Source organism: Heterocephalus glaber, unplaced genomic scaffold (assembly GCF_053883595.1).
Source record: "Heterocephalus glaber isolate CG9 unplaced genomic scaffold, H.glaber_assembly_v1.0 deba00001610, whole genome shotgun sequence".
NCBI lineage: Eukaryota > Metazoa > Chordata > Mammalia > Rodentia > Bathyergidae > Heterocephalus > Heterocephalus glaber.
This window is the reverse complement of record NW_028258381.1, coordinates 511,636-538,308: the sequence shown is the minus strand read 5'-3', so window position 1 is coordinate 538,308 and position 26,673 is coordinate 511,636. Positions and strand designations below refer to the sequence as shown.

Below are 26,673 nucleotides of genomic sequence, written 5' to 3'. Positions count from 1 at the left end.
GTTTTTGCCCACCCACCCCCCCTTGGAAGAGGTGGTTGTTGAACATTTCTAGCATACCTGTGATAAAACATTCTCTGTTAAGCAAAGCTCTTTCCATTAGAAAAATCTAACATAGAAACAAAGTAATAAAATTTTTTTGCAGGTGATATATCATTATATGGGGAATTTTGTAAACAGATTGTTTTAGGAGAATAACTGAAAATATGAAATTTGAACACTTAGTCATATATCAAATTAGAAAATATTTTTAAAAATTGAATTGTATTTTTACTATAGGGAATGCTGTCTTAGTTTGAAAATTTCAGTAACATACTTTCACTCAAAAAGTAAGGCTTAATGTTACTTTTTAATAATGGTTTTATTACATAATACAATGTATATGGCCAACATTTTGTTTATTTCTTAGATATCAGATATCAGACTCCATTACTTATCAGATCTGGAATAACAGGATTAGAAGTTACCTACGCTGCTGATGAGAAGGCACTTTTTCAAGAAATTACAAATATAATAAAGAGGTATTATATTTTCTGATTTTTAAGCCTTTGTTCAGTTTTTTTCACAGTGTTGCAGATAATATAGAAGATGGTATGAGGGAGAAAGAAAACTTTTTCCTTGAAAGTAGAGAATTATCTTTAGAAAGATTTTATACTCAATCCCCTACCACCATCACCATTTCCATTAGATAAAGAAGAAAACAATATTCAATTCACAAGATTAATGAGCCAGAGAAAGAAAAATATGTGCTCAATCTCTAACTTCCTGGTTGAATTTGAGGATGATTTTTCTGTGCTACTAAAATAATGGGGGAATCAAAGTCAAAGCTGGCCATGGTGGCACATGCCTATAATCACAGCACCCTGGGAGGCTGAGACAGGAGGATCACAAGTTTGAGCCCCGTCTGGGCAACTTAGTGACTTAGTGAGACCCTGTCTGAAAATAAAAATATAGAAAGAAAAGATCCAAAGGGGAAGGGGAAGTGGGAGGGGTAGGGGAAAGAAAAGAAGAGAAAGGAATAAATATGAGAAAAGGAAAAAAGGGAAACAAAACCTTTGTAAATAGGGAATGGTGGAGGGGTTGAAGGGAGGGCAGGAGAATGGGGAGAAAAATAAGAACCAAGATATATGATATAAAGGTACAAATTCCCAATGATGAATGTCATATTGTATACCTAAAATGTACCAATAAACTTAATAAATAAGGGCTACTTGCTTCAGCAGCACATATACTAAGAAGGGATAAGGATGTAGCACAGGCCCTGGATTGAATTCCCAGTACTTAAAAAGCAATAAAAATAAAAGTAAAGGGTAGCCACATGAGTCACTTTTACCACTAAGCAGCCAAGATTGGTTCTTTAATGTGTGTATTAAAATTCTTCAAATCTCCCATGCCTGATGATCCTTAGAGCCACTTGATACTTCTGCCCTAATTTCTCAAATGTAGCCATTACACAATTTTACAAGAAGATGCACTGAATGTAGAGGTTTACCATCTTTGCCCTAACAAGAGTATTATGTTAGAAGACTAAGCAGGGGTGTTGGGATACTTCTCTTTTCTCAACTATTCTGGGTTTCCTTTCTGGGTATTCGCTTCACTGTTGCTTATTGCTTTTCTTTTTCTTGTTTCTCCATGATCATACGACAATCTTGCTCTTTTTTCCAGAATTACCAGCCATGTGGCATTCTCTATAAAAAAAAACTAGGTTGGTGAGAAGATCATTTGGTTGTTTTATTAATCAATAATCATTTATTAAATTAAGCCATTTTCCCAGAACATTTGGCCCTATTTGTAAAGAGAAAAGCACATACATAGTATTTACATTATCTTTTTCTCTTAACAGTGTTGAGGGCTACTCTGCAAGTCTATGGTGTAACTATGGATCATGAGCAGATCACTGGTATATTAAAATTGATATTATTTAATATAGTTTCACAGGACCTTTAGTAAAGAGTAAATAAAAAGGATGTTTTTGCAGAGTTTTGTACTAGGTCTTTTTATATCAGCCACTTAAATACTTCAGAATTAAAAATAAAACACTTTCATGACAGTATAATTTTTGTTAACCAAGCCAAAGCCAAAGCTATTCAATACCTACTTTAAGAAATATAGCTATAGAAGTATAATAAAATGTTAGCAAACCATTTCTGAAGTACAGGCTTGGTGATCTGATCATGATCCATTGTTATACCAAGGAATGGCATAATAGAGTAGCCATAAATAGCAGTAATTAGTATGATCTAATACTGCAGTCACTGGTCAACGCTCAGGATATTGACATAATTTGGGCAAGCTACATATCCCACAGTGAGTCATTATGTAAAATCCAAATTCTTTAATTTTGGTAATAATTTCACTCTGCATGTGAGCATTTATAAAGAATACAAAAATCAGATTAATTTTGAAATTCTTGACAGGGGTACTGTACTTTTTGCTCTCAAAAGGTTTAACTATCATCAGTTGCTCTCTTTCCCACGTAATTTTCCTTTTGAAGTAGATCTTCATGTTTATTTTCCCTCATACAGTAGTGAAACATTTCTTCATGATAGTCACAACATAGATGTTCTAAGAGGAGCCACACACAGGCTCCTTCTGAGTTGGATGCAGGTTGTCATTCCAGTCTTACCAGCATAACTCTGTGACCATAATGAGTACATTTTTCTCTTATATGCTCATGCTTACCTTCCACACATTAATTTCACTTTATTAATACTTCAATTTGCCATTAGACTGAATCATACATCTCTTTAAGTTGAGAGGACAAACTTGTCATTACTTGTCCTTTGTGTGAGAACCAAGTCATTCTAAAATTTTTAAAAAGAGAGTGCTTTCATTTTATTTCTCAGCATTAAAACATTTAAGGGCAGTCAAACTGTTAGGATTAGAAGGAAAAATGGCAGCAGAATGACCTGGAGGATCTTTTTCCAAATACCACATCCACACATGCTCTTATACTTCACCCTCCCTTACACTTACTGTAGTCTCAATCATAGTCTCACTCAAATAATGCAGCCTGCTTCCCATCCTAATTTCCATCAACCTCTTTCCCAAATCATATAAAAAATACAGTCTTAGTAAAACTATAAAGTAATTCAAATCAAGTATTCTAACCACCCATTCTTTCTATAGTAACATTGTACCTTTACCATCTGAAAACCATTACAAATTGTTTTTATCATGAAGAAACAGTTCTTCTGATTAAAGATCCAAATGTATAGTCTTTGTTTAATGTTTTTCTTCATTTTTTAGGTATGATCCTGATATTCTGCTAGGATATGAGATTCAGATGCATTCCTGGGGCTATCTCTTACAAAGGGCTGCTGCCTTAAGTGTTGACTTATGTCAGATGATTTCTCGTGTGCCAGGTGTGTAGAGTTGTGGATGTTTTATGGAAATACAGAGCAAATTATAAAGTAGATAAAGACATAATGTTTAAAAAATACTGTTGGTCTAGTTCACTTTTAACACTAAATTATGCTGTACAACTCCATTATAGAAAAATTTAAAAATCAAGAAAAGTAAAAGGAAAAATCCCCAGTTCCGTTGCTATATATATTATTACATTTGTTAAAGTTTTTTCCACTTGTAGTCTTTTTTATATATACATCTTTTAAAATACAACTTTGTTCATACCATACATTCCATTTTTATTATGCTTCTTCATCTAGCATGCTATCATAAGTATTTTCTTGCATTATGAGAATCTTTATAATATTTATGATGATGCATAACATTTTTTATTTGATATACCATAATTTTATTGTTTCTCTAGTTCTATTTTTTGTCTTTTGGCTAGTAAGGAACAACAAAAAGGAGAGGAACACTAAAGTTAACTAATTGTTTATTTTCATTTGAATATCAGGCTAAAAAATTGCGTGAATTCTGAAGGCTATTGCCAGTGGCTTAATTCAATCTGAAGAGGGGGAGTAATAATACTTATACCAAAATTACTTTATAAAGCACATTTTGAAGGTATATTTTCTTTATAACTACAGATTTTTGATGAATTTGTCTCAAAAACTTACTACAAGTCTGACCAGAAGAAAGTAACATACTTTGGGAGGCTGAAAGACCAAATACAAAATTAACAAAATTAATCATAAGACCACCTTGGAGAGGTTATGACTTTAATAAAAATGTCTCAAATGTTGGTAAATTTTAATGGGAAGGTTGAAGTTGTAAAATTTGAAGACAGTAAATATTTTGCTTAGATTAAAAAGGGAGAGATACTTTTAGTAGTTTCTTGTTCTTTTGTGTAACAGGAATATATCACATTTTTCAGTATCTTTTGGGATAGGCTTCTGAATACTTGGGACAGGCAGCACCAGTGTTCATGTGCACTTACTAATTACTTTAATCAGTTATAACCATTAAGTCATATAACCTGGATAAGAAGAGTGAGTGAAAGCTCACATCCTGTCTTGGGAATGTAGCTTGCTTAGTATGCATGAGGCCCTAGGTTCAATCCCACATACCACAAAGAATTTAGAAAGCTCATGTCCTTTCAGAATTACTGGTGAAACTTTTTATGAGAAAACACAGTGCAATAGGAAAGATATGAAAGAGGCAGCATGGTAATGGTTAGCACAGATTCTAGAGAGAAATTGCTAGGTGCAGATCTGGGCTATGTGATGTTAAGGAAGTTGTTTAACCACTCCATGCCTCAGTTTATTCATCTGTAAAATGGAGACAATAATAGAACTTACAGGATGATTGGAAAGTACTTAGGACTGTGGCTGAGAACAGAAAATATATGTGTTTTTGCCAAGTGAAAAAAATAGCTTTTAAATATTATTTCTTTAACATAGAAAAAAGAAATAGAGTTGAATGAGTGTACATGGCCTTTGGAGTGAGGTAACCCTGATTTAAAATATTAGTTCTAGGGCCGGGGATTTAGCTCTGGTTCCACCACCTGCCCTGCAAAGTGCAAGAACTGGAATTCAATCCCCAGTACCAAAAAAAATTAGTTCTAAAAAAATACTAGTTCTCTTACTGTATGACCTCGTGCAAGATCTGTTCCTTAGTAGAATTTTCTATAATGGAAGATAAAACTTATAGTGGCTGAATTAAAATAAAAGAAATAATGTTAAGAAAGTCCCTAGAACATAATAAAAGTACAATATTATTCCACAGGCACTAATCAACAAAATTTACCTGTACCTAGAACTATATAGGAGAAACGTTTTATTTCTATTCTAAGTAAAATCACTACCTAAAAAAATTAGACTCAGACCAAGTGAGGTGTGATACATCCCTGTAATCCAGCTACATAGAATTCTGAGCCTAGAAGATCACAAATTGAACTTAGTGTGAGACCCTGACTCAAAAAATAAAAAGAACTAGAGATATGTCATTGTCAGTGGTAGAATATCCCTGGTTTCTGTCTCCACTATGAGAGTGAAAGAAAAGGGGTTAGGGAGATGGAGAGGGGGAAAAGGAGGGAAGGAAGGAGGGAGAAACTAGACTCTGAACTCTTTGCTATGAGGAATTCTTCATTTAGTTCCCCATATATAGTTACGAGAATTTCATTCTGAATTTGAACATCATTATTTGATGTCAGCAAATTTTCAGTGAATTGTTTCAGTTAAAAGCTATCATTTTTTTTCAAGAAATGACTTGTGTAATAATACTAAAACTAAACAAATGTTACAGCATTAGGTGTTTATAAAAGTCACAGCAGAGCCTGAGGATTTAGCTCATTGGTGCCACACCTGCCTCCCAAGCACAAGGTCCTGAGTTCAGTCCCCAGTACAAAAAAAAGAAAAAGTCATGGCAGAAGTTACCAAATTTAAAAAGAAGTAGGTTTATTATTTAAATATAGTCAGAATCCATGGGATCTACATTGGCATTTAACCAACCACAGATCAAAAATATATTTTTTTTAAAAATGCATCTGTACTAAACCTGTATGGACATTTTTCTTGCCATTATCCTCTAAACAGTACCTATAACAACTATTCATGTTGTATTAGGTATTGTAATTAATTTAGAAATAATTTAGGTTTTATGCAAATACTAAGCCATTTTATATTAGGGACTTTAGCTCCACACACTGTATTTTGGTATCTTCAGTGAATCCTATAGAACCAACCCTCCACAGATAAATGAGAGATAACAGTATACAGTAAATAGAAAAAGGAAGAGCAAGTGTATATTTTCAGATATATTTATTTCATAAAATTGTTTGATATTAAAGAAAATTTGTTTTTGCTAGTCAAAATAATGATTATTCTGAGTCCAAGATAAAATAGGCTGTGAATTGCATTTCACCTTTAAGTTTTGCCATTCTCATTTTGTTTGGCATAATTTATTTGAAAATTTGTTTGCTGTGAGTACTGATATAATCTCCTTTTGTTTCTATAGATGACAAAATCGAGAACAGGTTTGCAGCTGAAAGAGATGACTATGGATCAGATACAATGAGTGAGATAAATATTGTTGGCCGAATTACACTAAATCTTTGGAGAATCATGAGAAATGAGGTAAAAAGTTTTTGGAAATAAAGAGATTAGATCTATATAACAATCAGAGTATTAGTATGACTTACTATGTAACTTTTGGTTTTTTTGAGTTATTTTATTATGCTACAGTTATAAAACACTTCTTTCTAAAATGCAAAACTACAGAGATGTTAGATTTTAATGTTATTAATGATTTGAATTTTTTCTATTTGTGTCTGATAATCTAGAACTATAATAAAATGTTATATGTATTGAATACTGTATAATTTCATCATTTTTTGCACTTAAGGTGGGATAAATTCAGTTTTCCTTGTTGATTTATTACAGTAAAAAAAATTTTGTATAGACTTAGGAAACAACTTCTCATACTAAGAATATTTAAATACTGGGCCAGATTAATCAGATAAATTGGGGAGACAGTGCTTGGAAACATTAATAACTATTCTAATGAGTTGAGAGCGCAGGTAAGAACATTTTGGTTGAATAGTTTTAACAAACTATACCATTAATTTGCAGTCATTTAGAGAAATAGTTCTCTCACGCACACAAAAAAAATGTAAGATAGTATGATATTCTAGATAATACTTTCATCCTTGCAGTTGCTAGTTTTTCTTACAAAAAAATGAAAAGATACTAGATTTTGGATAATATCAGCTAGAGGGAAACTCATTCTTCAGTCACTTCTACTCTTGAAACTTTGTCATTATATGTAGTTTCTATTATTCACTTTGGTCGTTTTGGCCTGGTGCTATTCTTTTGGGTCTTATCACATGATAAATCTATCAGATGAGGAAATGTTATCTTTATATGAAATTCAGATATCCCCATTTTCTTCTTATTTCTATTTTGTACCGTAAGTCTGAAATTATTGAAAATGTACAGTATATGGATCTGCTTGAGGATAACTTAATCTTTTTGTGTTGTTATTAAAACATAATCAGAGCCCAAAAGTCACCAGTGCCTTTAAAATAATTCATAGTGACATTCTGCTGTTAGGGAGTTTTACCTTCCTCATCTAATCTTAGTGTCTTTTTACTTCATACTATTGCCTTTTTAGCTTCCTCATCTAATCCTACTGTCTTTTTAATTCATACTATTGCCTTTTCTACTTTTTTGCATCTTGTCTAAGTGTGTGTGCATGTGTGCAAATACTTACACACTTTGAAATATGCTGCATTCCCATTCTGCTGTTGTGGAGATTGACAGAAATTGTACATAAAGTAAGACCATTTGGATTTACTGCCTTGAGACAAGATTAACAGTACTTTTTGGATTATATAAGTGGAAAACTAAATGTTTTTCCATTATAATGTATTAAACAAATGCAAAGTGTTATTTGAAATGAACTGTTCCTTATAATCCCAAACTGACCTATGAATGCATTGAAATACCTGCCATTGTCTAAAGTGTATTTGTCTTCTGGGTATTTCTGAGACATGACATAGCCTAGGCCCTAAGGGTACATTGTATTAATTTAGGCTCTTTTCCAATATTCTTTTCCCACTAACACAGCTTTTACTTTCATATTTTGAAAATGGGAGAAATTTTTTGTCCTTTTCTTTTAATCTTTTGCTTTTGGAATGAAATTAAGTGGCTATATGATACCCATTCATTAAGTCCTAGTACCCAAAACAGTTCTTGGAAGGAGGATGAATGCTTACCTTTAACTAGTTATTTCATCCTTGAATCTGCAATCCCACTTACCAGCACATCATCAAGAATTTGAAAGTAAGTATAGAAATAACAGAAATATTAGCTTGCTTGATAGTGCTTCTGTCAGTATTTGTACTGGCATAGTACATAAAAAGAATTCATAAGAATTGGAATCTCTTAAAGTAAGTATTACATGACCAAGGTGAATGTCACCAGGTCTGTTCTTTTCCAATTACATATTAATTTGTTAATGAACATTTCTGTCTAGCAAACTAAACATACTTTTAAATTATCATTCAGTGGTAACACAAATCATTTTTGTAAGTAGCCATCGTATCTACTATGAAGTGTTTAATAATGGGATTTTTTAAACCAAATTTTCTATATAATTATAAGCATTATTGTAATGGTGCCTTGTTTTTGGTTTTGTTTTTAGGTGGCTCTAACTAACTACACCTTTGAAAATGTGAGTTTTCACATTCTTCATCAGCGGTTTCCCCTCTTTACCTTTCGGGTCTTGTCAGATTGGTTTGATAACAAGACAGATCTATACAGGTAATGTTTAACAATTCTGAAGACAATAATATCTCTTTAAAAGTCAGCATTATTGAGGTATATGCATACATCTAAAATGTGTTGTTCAGTGACTTTGGAAATGTATTTACTCTGAAACTACTGCTCCTATTAATGATAAAGGAACATACATACTACCCACAGAATTCCCTTAAACAAATTTGTAGTAAGCCTACCCAAAGCCTAATCATTCAGGTAAGTACTAATTGCATTTCTTTTACTATAGATTACTTTTGCCTGTTCTAGAACTCACTCGATACAAATGGAAATATTAGTAATTTACCCTTTTGTCTAGCTGCTTTGAAGAAACTCCACAAAATGTTGAGATTTCCATTATATAAACCATGTTGAGACTCAACATGTTGCATGTTCATTTTTATTACTGAGTAGTACTCAATTATATGAATATACCATAATTTATCCATTCACCTTTTAGTAAACATCTGTGCAGTTTCTAGTTTGACACTATTAAGAATAAAACTATAATAAATATTTCTATGCATATTTTTGCATGAACATACATTTTCATTTCTCTAGGAGTGGAATTTCTGGGTGGTCACATGGTTAGTGTATGTTAACATTTTAAGAAATTGCCAATCTGTTTTCATTGGCAATTCATCTCTTGCAAGTCTGCTGGAAATAAATTCTGTCAACCGTTGTTTATCTGAAAATATTTTTATTTCACCCTTATTTTTGAATGATATTTTCACTGTGTCATTCTAGAGTTGAGCTTTATTCTGTTTTTGCTTCTGTTTCACTGCTTTAAAGAGTTCATTTCATTTTCTTCTGATCTCCATTATTTCTGATGAGAAGTTAACAGCTTCATTTTTCAAGCATATATAATTCATTTTCTTTTCAAAGTAAGATTTAATGAGCTGCTGTTGCTTGTTACTGTCTGTAAGACTTATAGTAGAGGCAGAGGGAGTTTCTTGGTTCTCTTGGTCCAGCTTTAGTCTTTGGAAGTTCCTGTTCTTCCATTCTCCCAGGGCTGGGGTTTTCTCAGCATTCCTGTCCTTTCCACAGTGACAGTAGAGCTCTGCCTGGGTCATGGGCCCAAGCAGATTTCTTGATCTTCCTCTAGAGGCTGTTATTTTTCTCCTTCCTAAACATTACTGTTCCTTTGCCTGAAGTCAAAGGAAGGATGGTTTTCTGCCTCTTGCCTGGTGACTGTTTTCTTGTTCCTTAGTGTCAGACCCATGTTGAATTAAACGAGATAGTGCATGTAAAATTTTTAGCACACAGAAGGCTCTCAATAAATGTTAATTAATTGGTATAATTTATTTTTAAGATAGAGAATTAGATTCCAAATGAAATGGGGAAATAATAATTACTACAGTTATCATTATAATAGCAACATGTGTTGAATTTTTGCTTTTGTCTTAACCTTACAACATCCTGGTTATTATCCCTGTTTTACATGTATTAAAACTGGGGGCTAGAATGTTAAATGATTTGCCTACAGTCCCATAGTAGTTTGTAATAGAGCCATGATTGGAATCTAGGACTGTTGAATTCCATAGTCTGTGCTTTCAACCAACATGAGAAAATCTAGTGGCTGTGTTTCTCAAAATGTGAAATAAACCATTCCACTTTAAAATATATTTGTTTTTATTATATATAGAATAGTAAAAATATTTCTTTTAATATATTAATAGTATTTAGTACATGTATTTAAGTTTAATAATAGATGGTTCTGTCAGAGAAATAGTTGATCTTCAAATCAATTTAAATCAGGAGACTTGAAGATTCAATTTAATCACTTTTATATTTAAAATATTTAATATGTACATAGACTTAGTTTCACCATTTTCTCCTAGAAACATATTTTTGTGCCTTCGTAAACAAACATCAACAAAATCGAAAGGCAAACAACCTAGGAAAATCATTGTTAATACAACAGTTAATATATTAGCTATAGTATATCCTTTTAAATAAATAGAGAAAATATGGCTAAAGGACATGAACAACAAATCTCAAAGGAAGAAACTGAAATGGCTGAAATACTCAAATGTCTACCTTATATACAGTATGCAAATAGATACCTGGCATCCTAATTGTACCATGAATTACAAAAACCTTGGCAAGATCACTGAATAATAATTATTATTATTATTGTATTATTATGGTTATTATTATGGCAATAATGATAATTGTGGTTTAGGATGAGAGAAACAATGAAGATAGAATTAAATGAAATGTATTTGTCAACATAGCTTTTCAGTTATTTTCCAAAATAAATTATCACTAACATATACCAGCACGTAACTATTTTCTTGAATCACCACTTTAGGCCTTTCAAGAAAAGTTCATGCTCAACATCATTGTCTGTTAAAACAGACTCATATCTTTTTGTTTAATTTTCTAATCATTGGTTTTAGTTTACACTTATTTTCATGTTTTACTTTCATAAATCTTAGAAAAATGCTTGTGTCCTGCCTGGTGTTTTCACAAAATTATTAGTATTTCATTGTTTTGGTGTCTTTGGCACATTTCTCTAGGTCTGCTCTCTGTGATATATATTGAAAGGGAAAAATGTAAATATATCTGTTTTCTTGCACTATCCCAGTGATCCACCTATGTCTTTTATGGAAGGGTTGAGCCAGTAAGTCCATTTTGTTTATTTTAAGGAAACACTTAAGCATCTGTACAAAGACTTAGCTATAAAAATGTTTCTCAAATAGCTGCAGTGTAGCTCAGTGGTAAAGCTTTGGCCTAGCATGTATGATGCCTGGGTTCATTCCCAAGTACTGCAAGGAAAGGAAAAGTTCCTTCACAGCATTTCTTGTAGTAATAAGATATTCAGTAACAGTGATTCAAACTGAATAGTTTTGTGTGATAATCATACAATAGTCTAAACCATGCCTATAAAAATAAATAGGAAATTCAAATATGATTTGTGTACTATACAATTCAGCTATTTAAAGTATACAATCTAATGGCTGTTAGTATATCCACATTTGTACAACTGTGTAATTAATTTTGGAATATTACTCCAACCCCCCCAAAAAACCCTACATTCCTTAGCTATCACCCTCTAATCTTCTACCCTTTCTACCACAACCCTTCTCAACCCCCAACCTATGTCCACCTTGGACAACCATTGGTCTATATTCTGGACATTTCATAAAAATGGAATCAGACAGTATGTGATATTTTATGACTTGTATCTTCATGCTGTCAAGATTTATGTTATAGCATGTATTGCTATATTGATGAATGCCAAATTTCATTGTGTAGATACATACCACATCTTATGTGTCTGTTCATCAGTGGGTGGACATTTGGGTTGTTTCTACTTTTTGCCTATTATTAATGCCTCTGTGAACATTTATATTCATTTATATGGATATATAACTAAGACTTGGATTATATGGTAATTCTGTATTTAACAATTTGAGGAACTGCTACTACTACACTATTTTGCATTCCCAGCAAATACGAGTATCCCAATTTCTCCACATTCTTGACAATACTTGTTATTACCTGCCTTTTTTTTTTTCTTTCTGGAATTATAGACATGTACCACTACACCCAGCTGGTTGCAATATATTTTAACATTAATATTCTTTCTTTATTTTTGTGCTGTTAAGGATTGAACCCAAGACCTCATACATGCTAGACAAGTGCTCTTCTACAGAGCTACATCCTACCCCCATTAATATTCTTTAAATGAATAAATGTTATTGTTTATAATATTCCTTTAGATTATTCCTCATCTCCCAACCTCCAACCCTATTTTCCAGTACTAAGATTAAACCAGGGACTTTGCACTGAGCTATATCGCCAGCTCAGAATGCTGGGATTATAGGCATGAGCCACCACACCTAGCTTTGGATCATTTTTATATTTTGAGAATATGTTATTAAATCAAAATTTCACTATCTATTTAGTGAGGAGTTTTGTGCCCATAATAATTTGTATTCTTGGGGATTTAGCTCAGTGGCACTGTGCCTGCCTTGCAAGCACAAGGTCCTGAGTTCGATCCCTGGTACAGAAATAATAATAATAATAATAATTTGTATTCTTTACAAAAAATGTAGGGAAAAGAGTTTAAGTTTTTTAAAAAAATTGAAGACGAAGAATAAAACATAGTTTAACAGAAAATATTGATTTGATGAATGTTTACCACATGCATAATTATTTTCCTGAATTCACCAAATTGCTGTCTTTTCATATGCTCTAATGTAGATAGTGGTAACCCGAAGCCTTTGTGTTCTTTAAAAACCTATATAATAATTATTGCATAATCAACAATGACAAGAAAAACCAATGACACTTAGAAGGGATGTTAATTTTTATAATAAAGATAGAACAACCACAAACAAATATTAAAAATAATTATCCTTAGTGTTACTTATCACAAGTACATTTTAAATTTTGCATATTATTATTGGGTTTTATGCTTTGAAATATCTGAAATTTTCTAATGCTTAACTCATTAGTACACGTGGCTCAAAAGCTCACATCACAGCTTTCCCCTTAAGTAAGCTCATTTTTAATGTGTAGGCTTTGAAGAGAGAATAGTACTAGTTTCAAGTGTCCAGCTTTTTCTCTGATATTTATAGCATGGGTTCTTTTTTAACAGATGGAAAATGGTTGATCATTATGTTAGCCGTGTTCGTGGAAATCTCCAAATGTTAGAACAGTTGGACTTGATTGGGAAAACCAGTGAAATGGCTAGGCTTTTTGGCATCCAGTTTTTACATGTACTGACAAGGGGTTCACAGGTAAGACATTAGTTTTTTTGCACACTCTAAAGTTCTGTATAAAAAGCTCAGTTTTTAAGATGCTTGAAGTGATTTGATTTTTTAAAAGTTTTTTTCTAATACCAACTAACCAATAGTTGAATAGTCAGATCTTGTTATTGTACTAGAGCCACCCCTTAGAACTGGGAAATCCACAGAGAGAGGATTCCTTTTATTTTACATTTCTAATTTTGGTTTGTTCCAACTTCCCATAGACTATTTTAATGTAAAAATGAATTTAAAAATAGTGTGAATTACGTAACTTTTAAACTGTTAATGAAAAATGTGATCTTAAAAGCAATTTAATTCATGTCTTTCTAACTTAATTTCCAAGATATAATTTTATAAGACTGAAAATAATTTTATGCTTTCACTTAATAAATATTTACTTGAATACCCCTAGCTTGTTAAGAGGTACTACATTAAAATCTCTCAGGTTTCTTAATCTGAAAAAATCCTTAATTTTAATTATTTTTACTACTTTATATGTATCTGTAACAGTCCCCAGTCCACCAAATCCATAAATACAGCAAAAATAGAGTTCTGATTACTTGAGAGTACTATTTGCTTGTTTAATTTTATTGCTTACAAACTATTTTGTTTATTCTGAAGGACAGAACATCAAATGATTATCATATGTTCACATGACCAATATTATTATATTTAAACTGTGTTCATTCTTCTCACCTCTCCTTCCTTGCTTGCAGTACCGTGTGGAATCAATGATGTTGCGTATTGCTAAACCAATGAACTATATTCCTGTGACACCTAGTATTCAGCAGAGATCCCAGATGAGAGCTCCACAGTGTGTACCCCTAATTATGGAGCCTGAATCCCGCTTCTATAGCAACTCTGTTCTTGTTTTGGATTTCCAGTCACTCTATCCTTCTATTGTGATTGCATACAACTACTGTTTTTCCACCTGCCTTGGCCATGTAGAGAACTTGGGAAAGTAAGATTTTTTCATATTTACAGTTATGAAATTGTGTGTTTTATATTCTTTCTAAAATCATACGGACTTTCTTTGAGTGTCTCTTTTACTATTCATTTAGTTCTCTTAATAATTAAAGTGGATTATGATGTGATTAATTCAGCTTCATGAGTAGATGGCTCATATGAGGAAAGTCATGACTAGATAGATCACCATTGCTACTTTCTGTTTCACTCTCCATGAATATCTGGTCTCTTAAAATGAAAGTTATCTTGGGCCGAGGGTTTGGCTCAGTGGTTCCACCACCTGCCTTGCAGGCGCAGGGTTCTGAGTTTGATCCCTGGTACCAAAAAAAAAAAAAAAAGTTATTTTTAATTGATGATATGTCACCTTTCAGTGGGACATTTTGTGGATTATGATCTTACAATTCCAGCTTCCTCTTCACATTTCTTAGAAATAGTCCATGATTTTTGAAAAGTGAAATTAACTTAGGTTTTATTCACATAAATTGAATTTTATAAACTGAAGGAGAATAACATTTTAAATCTCAAAGTAGATTTTTTTTCTTGAATTAAAAGAAACACAGAGGGCTGGGGATTTAGCTTAGTGGTGTTGCTGCTTGCCTCGCAAGCACAAGGTCCCAAATTTGATCCCCAGGACGAGAAAAAAAAAGAAACACAGAGTGTTTCCCTTGGAAATATTCCCTTGCAATTTCCCTTGTAAATATTACTTTGTAATATTTCTGAGTATTTGAGACCAGATTTTGTAGTTTAGTCTGCGATATATTCATTCTTTCATAGAGAACATTTGTGGGAATTATATCAGTAATCCTAATCTTGCCATTTCATTAGGAGAAGGATTTGGAAAGTTACTCACAATATTTTATTTAAATATTTCTTTAAGGACCTTAATACAAGGTAATCATATGTTGAGTTTGAATTTGGTGTTTCATTATAGATTTACCCACAAATTTTAGGATAGTATCATTGAAGAAATGTTTCTTTTAATAAATTATAAATGTTTAAGAATGCTTTCTGGTAATGAGTCAAGTAAACATATTACTTGGATATATGAATTCATGATTGGATGATTGGAAATGAATTTCTATTGGAATTAGATTCCCTAAAATTACCTAAAAGTGCTAGCCTGTGATTTGAGATAATATTTGTTTAATGTTTTCTTTTTTGACAGGTATGAGGAGTTCAAATTTGGCTGTACCTCTCTAAGAGTTCCTCCAGATTTACTTTACCAAATTAGGCATGACATTACAGTGTCCCCCAATGGAGTAGCTTTTGTCAAGGTAATACTCTGTTTTAAATGAAAGGAACCAACAATGGTGTAACTTTTGGAAAGCTAATAGTGGTTCAGATATCATTGCCATGTACTAGAAAACAACACTTAAGTTTGCTCGAATATTTCATCTCACAAAGCCAAAGATAAAGAATCTTATAAGAAATCCCTTCAGAAAGAAATCTGATCATGTGTTTTTCTTGAATTTAGATTTAAAATCTTCGAATTGTTGAATTTTACTTAATGAATATTGAAAGAAATAAATGTACATGTATAGTATCTGCCCAATAATAGAATCTGGAAGACTTAATTAGCAATTTGATGATCAAAAGATGTTACCTACAAAAATTTAAATTGCTTTAATGGGTATTAATTGTTATTCTACATTATTTTACATTAAATGAGCCCATCTTTGACATAATGATACTCTACCATGTTTATCAATTGCCTTTTAAGAAGATACCTAAACGAATAATATAGTTCCTTTTCTCTTTCCTTTATTTCCCCTGGTGGAGGAGTGGTCTGAGGAAAGCCTTCTAAAAGAATATATGAAAAACAGAGATATAGCAGATTATTCTGCCTCTTATGTGGCAACTTCATTCTTTTTATTTCCTTAGCAATGAGTCTATACTAGAATTGCGAAACAGGTTGGTGGGCGGTAGAATGGACCCAACCAGCCCTCAATTCATTCTGGTGTACTTATCAAAAGTATCATTCTCTACTAATAAAAGGTGATGCTAAACAACAATTAGCAATTTAGATATGAGCAAGATTTTTACTAGAGTTTATGGTATATTCCGTTTTTTGGAAATTCTTAAGGTACAGTAGTATTTCAAGGATCTGGTATAGATGCGATCTCCTTGGAGACGTGGAAATAGATTATTAAATGTCTCCCCTTGTAAAAATCAGTTTTTATGTCACATTTCTACATATTTGATCCCTGTTCTTTTTCCATTACATCTTAAAACATGATAGCTACTTTAAAAGGTACACCAAATGAATTAGAGGTTAGAATATGTTCTCATTGTCAAATATATAGCTGCTTATGTTATCTCCCCTTTTAACCACACTTTTAAAACTTACATCTACATTTTGACCAATGTGTAAAGCTTAGTGACAATAAGATTTTTTAATATTCAAGAATGTGATTAATGCCTGAAGTTTTGATTGCTACATTCAACATGCATTATTTTGCACGTGTCTGTGAATCATCAAAGTTAATACTGTTTTGTGGTTTTTATTCCTGCTGGAGTTCTCATAAATTCTCCCTAGTCTTGATTAATACAAATGACTTTTTTTTGGCAACAACAAATTTTATCACCTCATTATTCATCCCCTCTTCCAGATTGCTAATAAATATAGGCCGGAGGGGATGGCTTAGTGATCTAAGCATCAGATTTGAAATACCTAGAGTCCCTGGAACTACAGGTTTGAATGTCAGCAGAGTCAACTCAGCTCATCATTCTTCCAAGGTAGATAAATGGAGTTCCATGCAGATTACTGTGTGGGGTCATTAGGATGAGATCTTTAAAAACTAAGGTTGGTTATAAGTGACACAAATCCCGTTATCTTTCTGGAATGATGGGGGTTTCAAAGTTTTGAACATTCCCTTTGAACCTGTATGGTCACTTATGCATTAATTGACATCCTCCTCCCTGGAGGTCTCTGAGCTCGCGAAGAACTGCTACTTTAGATTTATAAACATTACAGGAACATTTTAGGAGAAAAAGCTTCAAAAGAAAAAAAATATGATGATTTTTGTATTGACAGCAACTAGTCAGTCATTGTTAGCATGTTCTAATTCATAACAGTTGTCTATTATTATACTTTGTGTTTTCTTCTTATCTAAATATATAATGTTTGAAAGATTTTACACATTCTCTTTTCCTTTATGATAGCCTTCAGTAAGAAAGGGTGTGCTACCAAGAATGCTTGAAGAAATTTTGAAAACTAGATTCATGGTGAAACAGTCAGTGAAGGCTTACAAGCAAGATAAAGCCCTGTCACGAATGCTCAACGCACGTCAGCTAGGACTAAAGCTGATAGCAAATGTCACATTTGGCTATACAGCTGCTAATTTTTCTGGGAGAATGCCATGCATTGAGGTAAGTGACACATATCTATGGTTTTTTCAGAAGTTATTAAAGCAGTATTAAATGAATGCCTGTTCATTAAATATTTCATCTTGTTTTGAAACTTAAAGGGTTTCATTTCCTTGACTTAGGATCAGTTTTGTTAATATACACATATTTCTACATGATCTGGATCTATCTATTAGCTTTAAATTTCATTGCCAGTTTTATAGTGCTGTTTACAACAACTTTGAAACTTAAGTAATTCCTTTTAATGTGTAGGCAGGGATCTGATTATAGTTAGGTTAGCTTGTCCAACTGTCAGAATAAATGACCTTTTCATGCCAATTAAAGGCCGGACATGGTAGTATACTAGATTTCCAGTATTTGAGTGAGAGAAAAGTAGGGGTTTTGTGTGTAGCATTATTCTATAAAAATACAATGAACCTCTTAAATATCCAAATACAGATTCCATATGACTTTTATTTTTTCGGGGGTACCAGGGATCAAATTCAGGTCCTTGTGCCTGCGCAGCAGGCAGCGAAACCACTGAGCTAAATCCCCAGCCCTCCATAAAACTTTCTACTGACTAGTCAGTCCTACATTCAGTTGAGGTAATTCAAATTTTACAATAAAAGGAAAGATCATCATTACACTTCTTTGCTTCTTAACACAAAAATAAAACACATAGTTCTTATTTTAAAATTACAAAGGGAATGCATTTATGTTGACTGCACTATTCCTCAGCCTTCAACTTTACTGAGTTTACTGAACTCAGTAAATGGGAATGCTGTATAGTTTTAATTTACCTAACCAAAATCTGATTAGCATGCATTTTGAAATTGCTATGGCCTAGCATCTTTCTGTTTTGTCATTTTGTGCCATGAACAGTATTAAAACTCACTAATTACCAGTGAAAGAACTCTTGCTGAACATACTACATCCACCTGCTCAATTTAAATTGAACACCTGTAATATATCTCCCATCATAGAATTACATACATTTTTTCTTTAGAATTTTTTTTAAAGTATATATAACTAGTCACAGAGATCTAAGTACTGCATTAAAAGACATCATGAACATTCAAAAAGAACAACTTTGAAAGTGACACACGTATTTGGGCGCTCAGTCACAGAGTAATTTCCTGCCTAACTGCTTATAAAGGCGCATAAGAAATTATTTGAGAAAACATAGCTTATTCTTCCAAGAATTGAAGGTAGCTGTAAAACATGCAGTCCCTTGTACTTACTGATACACTCAAAGGCAAATATGTATGTTGATTCTTTCTTTGAATTCCTCTCATTTTCTTCTTGAATATTTACGGAAAGAATGATGACATCGATAGCTATTTTGTTTTCTTTTTTATATTCTTATTTCATTTCTAGAAACAGAAAATACTGAATGTTAAAGTCCATTGACTTATAATAAAATATGTTAAGAAATTATTTCCACTGTGTTTATACCAAACAGGTTGGCGATAGTATTGTTCACAAAGCCAGAGAGACCTTGGAACGAGCAATTAAACTGGTGAATGATACCAAGAAATGGGGTGCTAGGGTTGTATACGGCGATACTGACAGGTAATGGATTTGGAGTTTTGTAGTTGTTTTGCATCTCTTCACATCTTCAAGCAATGTTTGAAATGGCTTAAGGGTAATCCATCCTAAAAATAAAGTTCTACTGAAGTCTTTTCCTGTCCTTATGATCTCCTGTCAGCACAAATCCTGACTTACCAGCTATGGTCTTGAGACAGAAAGGATAACTGAAGGCACAGACTGTGAAGATTCCCATGGTATTCCTCTAGGAAGTTCCTGGCCAAGTAAAAGGCCATGTACAGGAGTCTAATGTATTTAAAGAAACTGCCTTTAATGTAAATAATGTCTCATATAGCTGAAGATCTCTGGATTTAAATGTGTATCTTTAATTAAAGTATTTTTGAAAGACAGTTGCCAGTGCTGTGAACATTGTGAACAGTTAACTTTTTTATTAGGCCCCGTAATCTGTGGACCTTCTTTTAACAGTTTACATAGCCAAATACAGTTCTCCATTAGATTCCAGAGGGTATTTGGGCTTCTACAGGCCTGTTGTTCGTGGACTGGAAAAGAACAGGACTTCTTGTGAATCCTGTATTACTAATACTGCTTGCTTCTTGCCCTGTTACAATATTTTTTATATAACATTATTGTGTAGCTTGTTAAAATTCTTCTAGAATTATAGGTATTATGCAGATTTCTTGGAGTCTGAATGTTTTTTCAAAGTGAGGGCTTAGAGTCACAATGTGATCATACTTGGTCTTAGGACCTCTGATCGCTTTTTAACAGTGTAACAGAGCAATAGGTGATAATGGACTTGATCATTAAAAATAGCTTGTATGTAATTTTTAAATTGTATGTATTCATCTTCATTTCTTTAAATGTATCTGCAATCAGCATTAACATGTTAGTGCATGAATGAAACCTTGTTCTATATAACAGTTATTCAATTACCAACAGGCAGAATTTCAAATTGTCCATATTCTGTAATGCTCCTCATCAAAAGCCACTTGGTTTGGCCTTGGGTATTTCACTGCTCAGTAAAACTACATCTGGATATTCTAGCAAAATAGAATATACCAAAACAAAGTTCTGTACCTTGTTAAAATTCTTTCAAAAATATTAATAGTAAAGAAGAAAGTTAAACATTTAAATTGTTCATTTTAATTCAAGGTCTTATATATGTCAGTTCTTAACAAACAGAATCAGAAATTGGCATCATTTTGATTTTATTACCCTTTAAAGTTTTTAAGAATTCAAACAAAAACAAGAGACCCATAGAATGTCAGAACTGAAAGTAGGCTTTGATGTGGTTTAGGTTACAGGTTGCACATCTACAGCACTGAGGGCTACAGTGGACCTTTGACTTAAGAACTCAGTTCATTAACAAAGGTTGGTTGTAACTCAAGTTGGTCAGCTAAAGGCTCAGGCTCCTCTACACAGCCTTCAAAGTCTCTCTCTTGTATACAGGCAGATCTCAGTGTCCTTAGAGAGACACTGGTCCAGGATTTCTCAGTTAACCTCACACAGGAAAGAATGTTATAATGTTCCTTCCAGAACTCTTTAAGGGTCAAATCTGTATCTGAGACCATCTGGAAGCACACGCGGCTGGCATTTGGGTTATAACTCAAGACTTTGGTCCTGAGTTAAAACTAAAATTATGGTTGTAACCCAAATTCTTCATGTGTCAGGCCAGTAGTAACTCGAGGGTCCACTGTATTTGTTGTCTTGAACACTAAAAGGTTCACCATTACTTGTTTAGGTCAAACAATTTATATGATGTTGGGAGTAACCTTAGTAAGCCATAGCAAATGTGCCTTAGGTGATGCTTAAGAACAAGTTCTCCTTGCATAAGAAATTTGTCCCAGATTGATCGACTAGTCAGTAGTGGTACCTTTAATTGGTACTTAATGTTTTCATTGACTGGTGCTTTCTCTATAAATCAGATCTCACAGACATGTATGATTTCAGTCAATGAAATTTTATTTGCAGGGTCATTAGAAATTTTAACCATCCATTTCACTGATTCATTCAACAAATACTTTTTTCTATTTTTTTGAAATCTATAATGATAACTCACTGTAGGTCATATATTCTTAATGGTAACAATATCATCCACCAGAGTACAAATATGTTCTTTGAGATGCAAAATATTCATTCCTAGTACCATAGTTTTTGGTCCTACAGACCTCAGACTTATCAACAATATTTTATTCCTTTTAAATTTCTTTTTAGTAATTTTTTTCTACAGTTGATCTTAGCCAAAAGGCCAAACAATAGTAATTTTTTTCTTATTTTTTTTCCTGAGAGAATAATATTGATTAAAGGTTGAGAAAACTACTCAAGAGATAATAGGTAATACTTGGTGGAATGAAAAAGAATTCTCAACTGAGAGAGAAGATCTGGATTTCCTGCCTCGCTACACTCAGAACTAATTCTATAGTTATTAACACGTCATTTAGCTTCTCTGAAGCTCAGCAGAATGAAGGAAATCTAATAGGAGATAGTAAATGACTTTTAGCTCCCTCCAGTTTTAAGAATTGTGGGGCATAGCTAAGTGAATCATGTTAATACTAGAGCCAGAAATAACAACTCAAAAACTCAGAGTACAAGGGAATTTTAGGGGTGATAAAAATGTTCTATATCTTCATTCTTGTAGTGCTTATACAGGTGTATGAGTTTCCTAGGGCTGCCATGACAAAATGTCAAATTCCTGGGACCATACACTTAAAATGTGTGCTTTTTAGTATGTGGTAATTATCTCAGTGAAGTTGATTTTTTAAAATAATCTTTCAAAAGGAAGTCTTATAATAATAATCAAAATAAGATTATAGTAGTGTAGGGCTGGAGATTCTGCTCAGTGGCAGCACGCCTGCCTTGCAAGCACAAGGTCCTGAGTTTGATCCCCGGTACAGAAAAAAGAAAAAAAAAAAAAAAAAGACTATAGTAGTATAATAAGCTAGACCTAAAAAGAAAATATAAAAAGCTTTAAGTGGTTCAGGAGATGGCCTAACTTGAAGGTAAAAAATCACCTACAGCCTTTTTTTGTCTAGTTTAGTGAGTTTAAAAAGTAATCCAGGTTTCGCTGCCTGCTGTGCAAGCGCAAGGACCCAAGTTCAATCCCCGGTACCAAAAAAAAAAAAAAGTAATCCAGATTAGGGCCTGGGATTTAGCTCAGTGGCACTGCCCCTATTTTGCAAGCACAAGGTCATGAGTTTGATCCCCAGTACCAAAAAAAAAAAAAGTAATCCAGATTGAGACTTTTTTTTTTTAAGACTAAACAATAAATTACGCCTTTTCTTTTTTTAAACTTTTCACATTAGGCATTAAGAGAAGTTCTATCAGGCTGGGGATTTAGCTCAGTGGTTTCGCCGCCTGCTGCACAAGCACAAGGACCCGAGTTCGATCCCTGGTACCAAAAAAAAAAAAAAGTAAAAAAGAGAAGTTCTGTCTCCAGTATTGGCAGGGAATAAGTTTTTCCTTAAAAAAAAAGAATCTAAGTAGGACTTAAAAGTTCCATTTAAAAAAATATTTAAGGAACATAAGATTGACTTATGTGGCTAGAAATAAAAATCTCAAAGTCATGTTTTAAGATATTGTTGATTTTCAACATTTAATGTCTTTCCACTAAAATAATAAATGAAAATCAACTTTAAAATCACTCTTACTGAAATTTATTGTTACTTAAATGCTATATTTATTAAACATTATTTCTGTTAGTGTTCAGATTTTAATGTTTACTGAAATGCAAAGTTAACTGGATTAAATAAGATTAAAAGATGGCTGGGCCCAGGGATTTAGCTCAGTGGTTCCACCGCCTGCCTCGAAAGCACAAGGTCCTGAGTTTGAGCCCCAGAACCAAAATAAAAAAAAAATTTTTTTAAAAGATGCCTGATGCTTTTTATCAATTATTAAGTTTTTATATTGATTTTTTTTTAGTCAGTATTAGAAATCCTTCCCTCCTGACCTGTACACATTGCATCTGAGGTTATACGTTAGAAATGTTTTTCTGGAATTCAGTTTGATAATGTCTTTCAAAAAGAACTAAATGACATGGAAAAATGTTCACAATATACCATTAAATGAAGGAGAATTATACAGATCATAGTGTGTACTTTCTCCATGATCTGTATAACAAATGAGAAAAGATTTATAAATACAAAGTGTCTAGTGTCTTTTTTCTGTATGGTTGAATTATAGATGGCTGGCTGTTTTCTTCTTTGTTCCTTTTTGTGCTTTTTAACTTTAGTGAACTTCTTTAATTGAATAGTTCTGAAAGGAAATTTCCTCCCATATCACAGGTAAATTTTCCTTTTTTTTTTTTTTGGTGTTTTGATTTATTTTTACAGTCCTAAGGATTAAACCCAGGCTGGGATTATAGGTGTGTGCCTCTATTTCTTTATAATCACATATGGCTTTATTTTATGACAGACTTGACTGTGTGCCATATACAGCATTAAATGTCTAGAGATTATCCAGGAGCTTCTTGGTAGCTATAATATCTGAGACCGGAAGACTAGAAATACAGAATGTTGGGGCCGGGGATTTAGCTGAGTGGTTTCGCCACCTGCTGCGCAAGCTCAAGGACCCGAGTTCAATCCCCGGTACCAAAAAAAAAAAAGACTGAATGTCTTAAAGATCCGTAACAAGGTATACCAAGAGTACACAAGGAAAATAGATAAAACATGAAAGCTTACATAGGAAGCAACTTAATAAGAAAGAGTAAAGAGAGGAAAAGGCTTTCTTTGGTTTAGATAAGAGTATTAGCCAAGAAAGTTAATCTTGATGTAAGTTTTCATTACATTGACTTTCTCATTGCCTATGGTATTTTTAATCCCCATAGTATGTTTGTGCTACTGAAAGGAGCCACTAAGGAGCAGTCTTTTAAAATTGGTCAAGAAATTGCTGAAGCTGTAACTGCTACCAATCCTAAACCAGTGAAATTGAAGTTTGAAAAGGTAAGAAGAATACTAATAATGATGTATAAAATTCACATATATTCTAGAAATTTATGACTTATTCAGTACACTTTTGGAATCATTAATAGTATAGGAAACTATACAAATGCTAAATATTAAAAAATTTTAGCTCTCTTTTTTTTTGTGTGTGTGGTATGTGTGTGTGGTATCAGGGTCTCACAGCAATCCTCCTGCCTCAGCTTTTGAGTTAGGGTTGTGTGCCTCCACACCAGGTGCCTGTTAGATATTTTTTGTAATCTTCTTGTACAGGGAAATACAAAGATTGTTTCAATTACTGTTGCTATAAAAACAGCCCACCCCAAATGTAATAACATGAAACAAATAGCATTTTGTTCTGCTCATATATTTTACAGCACAGGAATTCAAAAGATGCAGCAGGGGTGGCTTGGCCCTGTCTCACAATGACTAGGTTCTTACCTGGGAAGATTTAAAAGTTGGATGTAGCCATCCAGTTGTGGGTGACTAGTCCAAAGCTGAGGGCTGATGTTATCTGACGCCTGCTTATTCTAATGTCTGATGGTTGAGGCCAGCTGCTGACATGGACTTGTTCTGAAACTCCTCCACAGGACTTTCTGCCAGGGATGCTTGTTTTTCCTCATAACATAGTAGCTGCACTCTAGGAGAACATCCCAAAGAGAAACAGACAAAAGCTATTTTGCTACTTATGACCCAGTCTCAAAGTCTCACCATGTCACAAACCTTTCTCTTAAATAGAGAAAGGAACATAGACTCCATCTGTTAATGGTAATGTCAGCCATATACGAAGACCACATGGGATGAGACATACTGTTTTTTAACAAGATTCAATTTACCAGAAAGACTTCTCAGTACTCGTTAGAAATCAAATATGTATTCAGTTCTATCTGTATAAAAGATAATGAGCCTTTGTATTCATTTGTCAATACAAATAAACATGACCCACAGTTCTGTCCTCTTAAGAGCCAGTAAACTGAAAATATTAGCCATGCATATAAGTAATCTCTTACCAGCTAATAGAAAGGTTTATGAGAGTAGTCTCCCTAACCAATACAAAAGAAAGGAGGAATTGTTCCTCCTAGGCTTCTTAGGTACACTTCATGGATGAGAGAATGTTGAACTATGTATTGAAAAGTGAGTTAGGGCTGGTGCTCAGTGGTAGAGTACTTGCCTTGCATGTTTAAGGCCCTGACTTCAGTCCTCTGAACTGGGAGAAAAAAAATAGGAAGCATGGGGCTGTAATCATTCTACGCTGAAGAAAATGATATGTAGAAAGATACAGAGTTAGAAAACTAGTAAAGGAGCACATAGTAGCAGAAGGTAAATCCAGGAAAATAAAGTTAGGTGTAGTGTGTCTTGAATCCTAAGCAAAGTGTTTAAATTTTATTCAGTAAAGTTTATTGTCTTAGTCTGCTTGGATTGCTATAAACAGAATACCACAGATTGAGTAATTTATAAAGGAAAAAAAATCCTCACAAATCTAGAGGTTAGGAAGTCAAGATGAAGACATCAGCATCTAGTATTTGGTGAAGACTTTCATACTGCATCCTCAAAAGACAGAAGGTTGAAAAGAGATGAACTCCTTCACTCAAGCTCTTATATAAGTGTACCTAATGTCATCATGAGCACAAGACCTCAGGATCTAATTACCTCTTGAGGTCCTCCCCTCTAATTTTTTTTTTTAATTCTTTTATTGGTACATTTTAGATATACGACACAATTACATTTCTCATTGAGAATTGTAACTTTATATAATGCATCTTGGTTCTTATTTTTTCCCCATTCCTAGCCCTCCCTTCACCCCCTCCACCCTTCCCTATTTACAAAGACTTTATTTCCATTTTTTCCATTTCTCATCATTTTTCCTTTCCCTTCTTTCCTTTCCCCTGCCCGTCCCACTACCCCTACCCCTTTGGACCTTTTCTTCCTATTTTGCACTATTGATTATTCATTGTAATCATTGGTACATTTTAGGTATACAATATAATGACATTCATCATTGGAAATTTGCACCTTTACATAATCTCTCTTGGTTCTTATTTTTCAACCTTGCCCAGCCCTCCCTTCAACCCGTCCATTCCGCCCTATTTACAAAGATGTTGTTCTTGTTTTTCCATTTTCTCATATTAATTACATTCCCTTCTATCCTTTCCCCTACCCCTCCCACTTCCTTCCCCTTTGCCCCTTTTCTTCCTATTTCATATTACCTATTATACATTTTAGTCCTTATTTACACTTTCAGTTTCTCATACCAGAGAAACTATTCGGTATTTATACATGTGTGTCCTATTTATTTCACTTAAAAGTATCACCTCAATGTGCATCCACTTAGCTATAAATGTCTCTAATTTCTCATTTTTTATGGCTGAGTAGTACTACATTTTATTAAAAAAAACACATTTTCTTTATCCAGTCTCCAGTTGATGGGCATTTGGGCTGTTTCCAAGTTTTAGCTATCACAAA

General features: G+C 33.3%; 1 protein-coding gene across 6 annotated transcripts in view; it reads left to right on the top strand.

The window, feature by feature from the left end:
* The window catches only part of Rev3l (REV3 like, DNA directed polymerase zeta catalytic subunit), a 197,496-nt gene that overhangs the window by 133,014 nt on the left and 37,809 nt on the right, over positions 1 to 26,673 (top strand). For 5 of the 6 annotated variants that reach the window (XM_087195955.1, XM_087195956.1, XM_004874620.4 and 2 more), the window contains 10 exons: positions 407 to 518; positions 3,247 to 3,362; positions 6,361 to 6,479; positions 8,548 to 8,666; positions 13,270 to 13,411; positions 14,137 to 14,381; positions 15,552 to 15,660; positions 17,549 to 17,755; positions 19,194 to 19,303; positions 24,099 to 24,213. In XM_087195955.1, the coding sequence (XP_087052081.1) occupies positions 407 to 518; positions 3,247 to 3,362; positions 6,361 to 6,479; positions 8,548 to 8,666; positions 13,270 to 13,411; positions 14,137 to 14,381; positions 15,552 to 15,660; positions 17,549 to 17,755; positions 19,194 to 19,303; positions 24,099 to 24,213 (1,394 nt within the window). Of the gene's footprint in view, positions 1 to 406; positions 519 to 3,246; positions 3,363 to 6,360; positions 6,480 to 8,547; positions 8,667 to 13,269; positions 13,412 to 14,136; positions 14,382 to 15,551; positions 15,661 to 16,995; positions 17,123 to 17,548; positions 17,756 to 19,193; positions 19,304 to 24,098; positions 24,214 to 26,673 lie in introns of all 6 variants that reach the window. The other variant, XR_015445360.1, reaches the window with a different exon arrangement.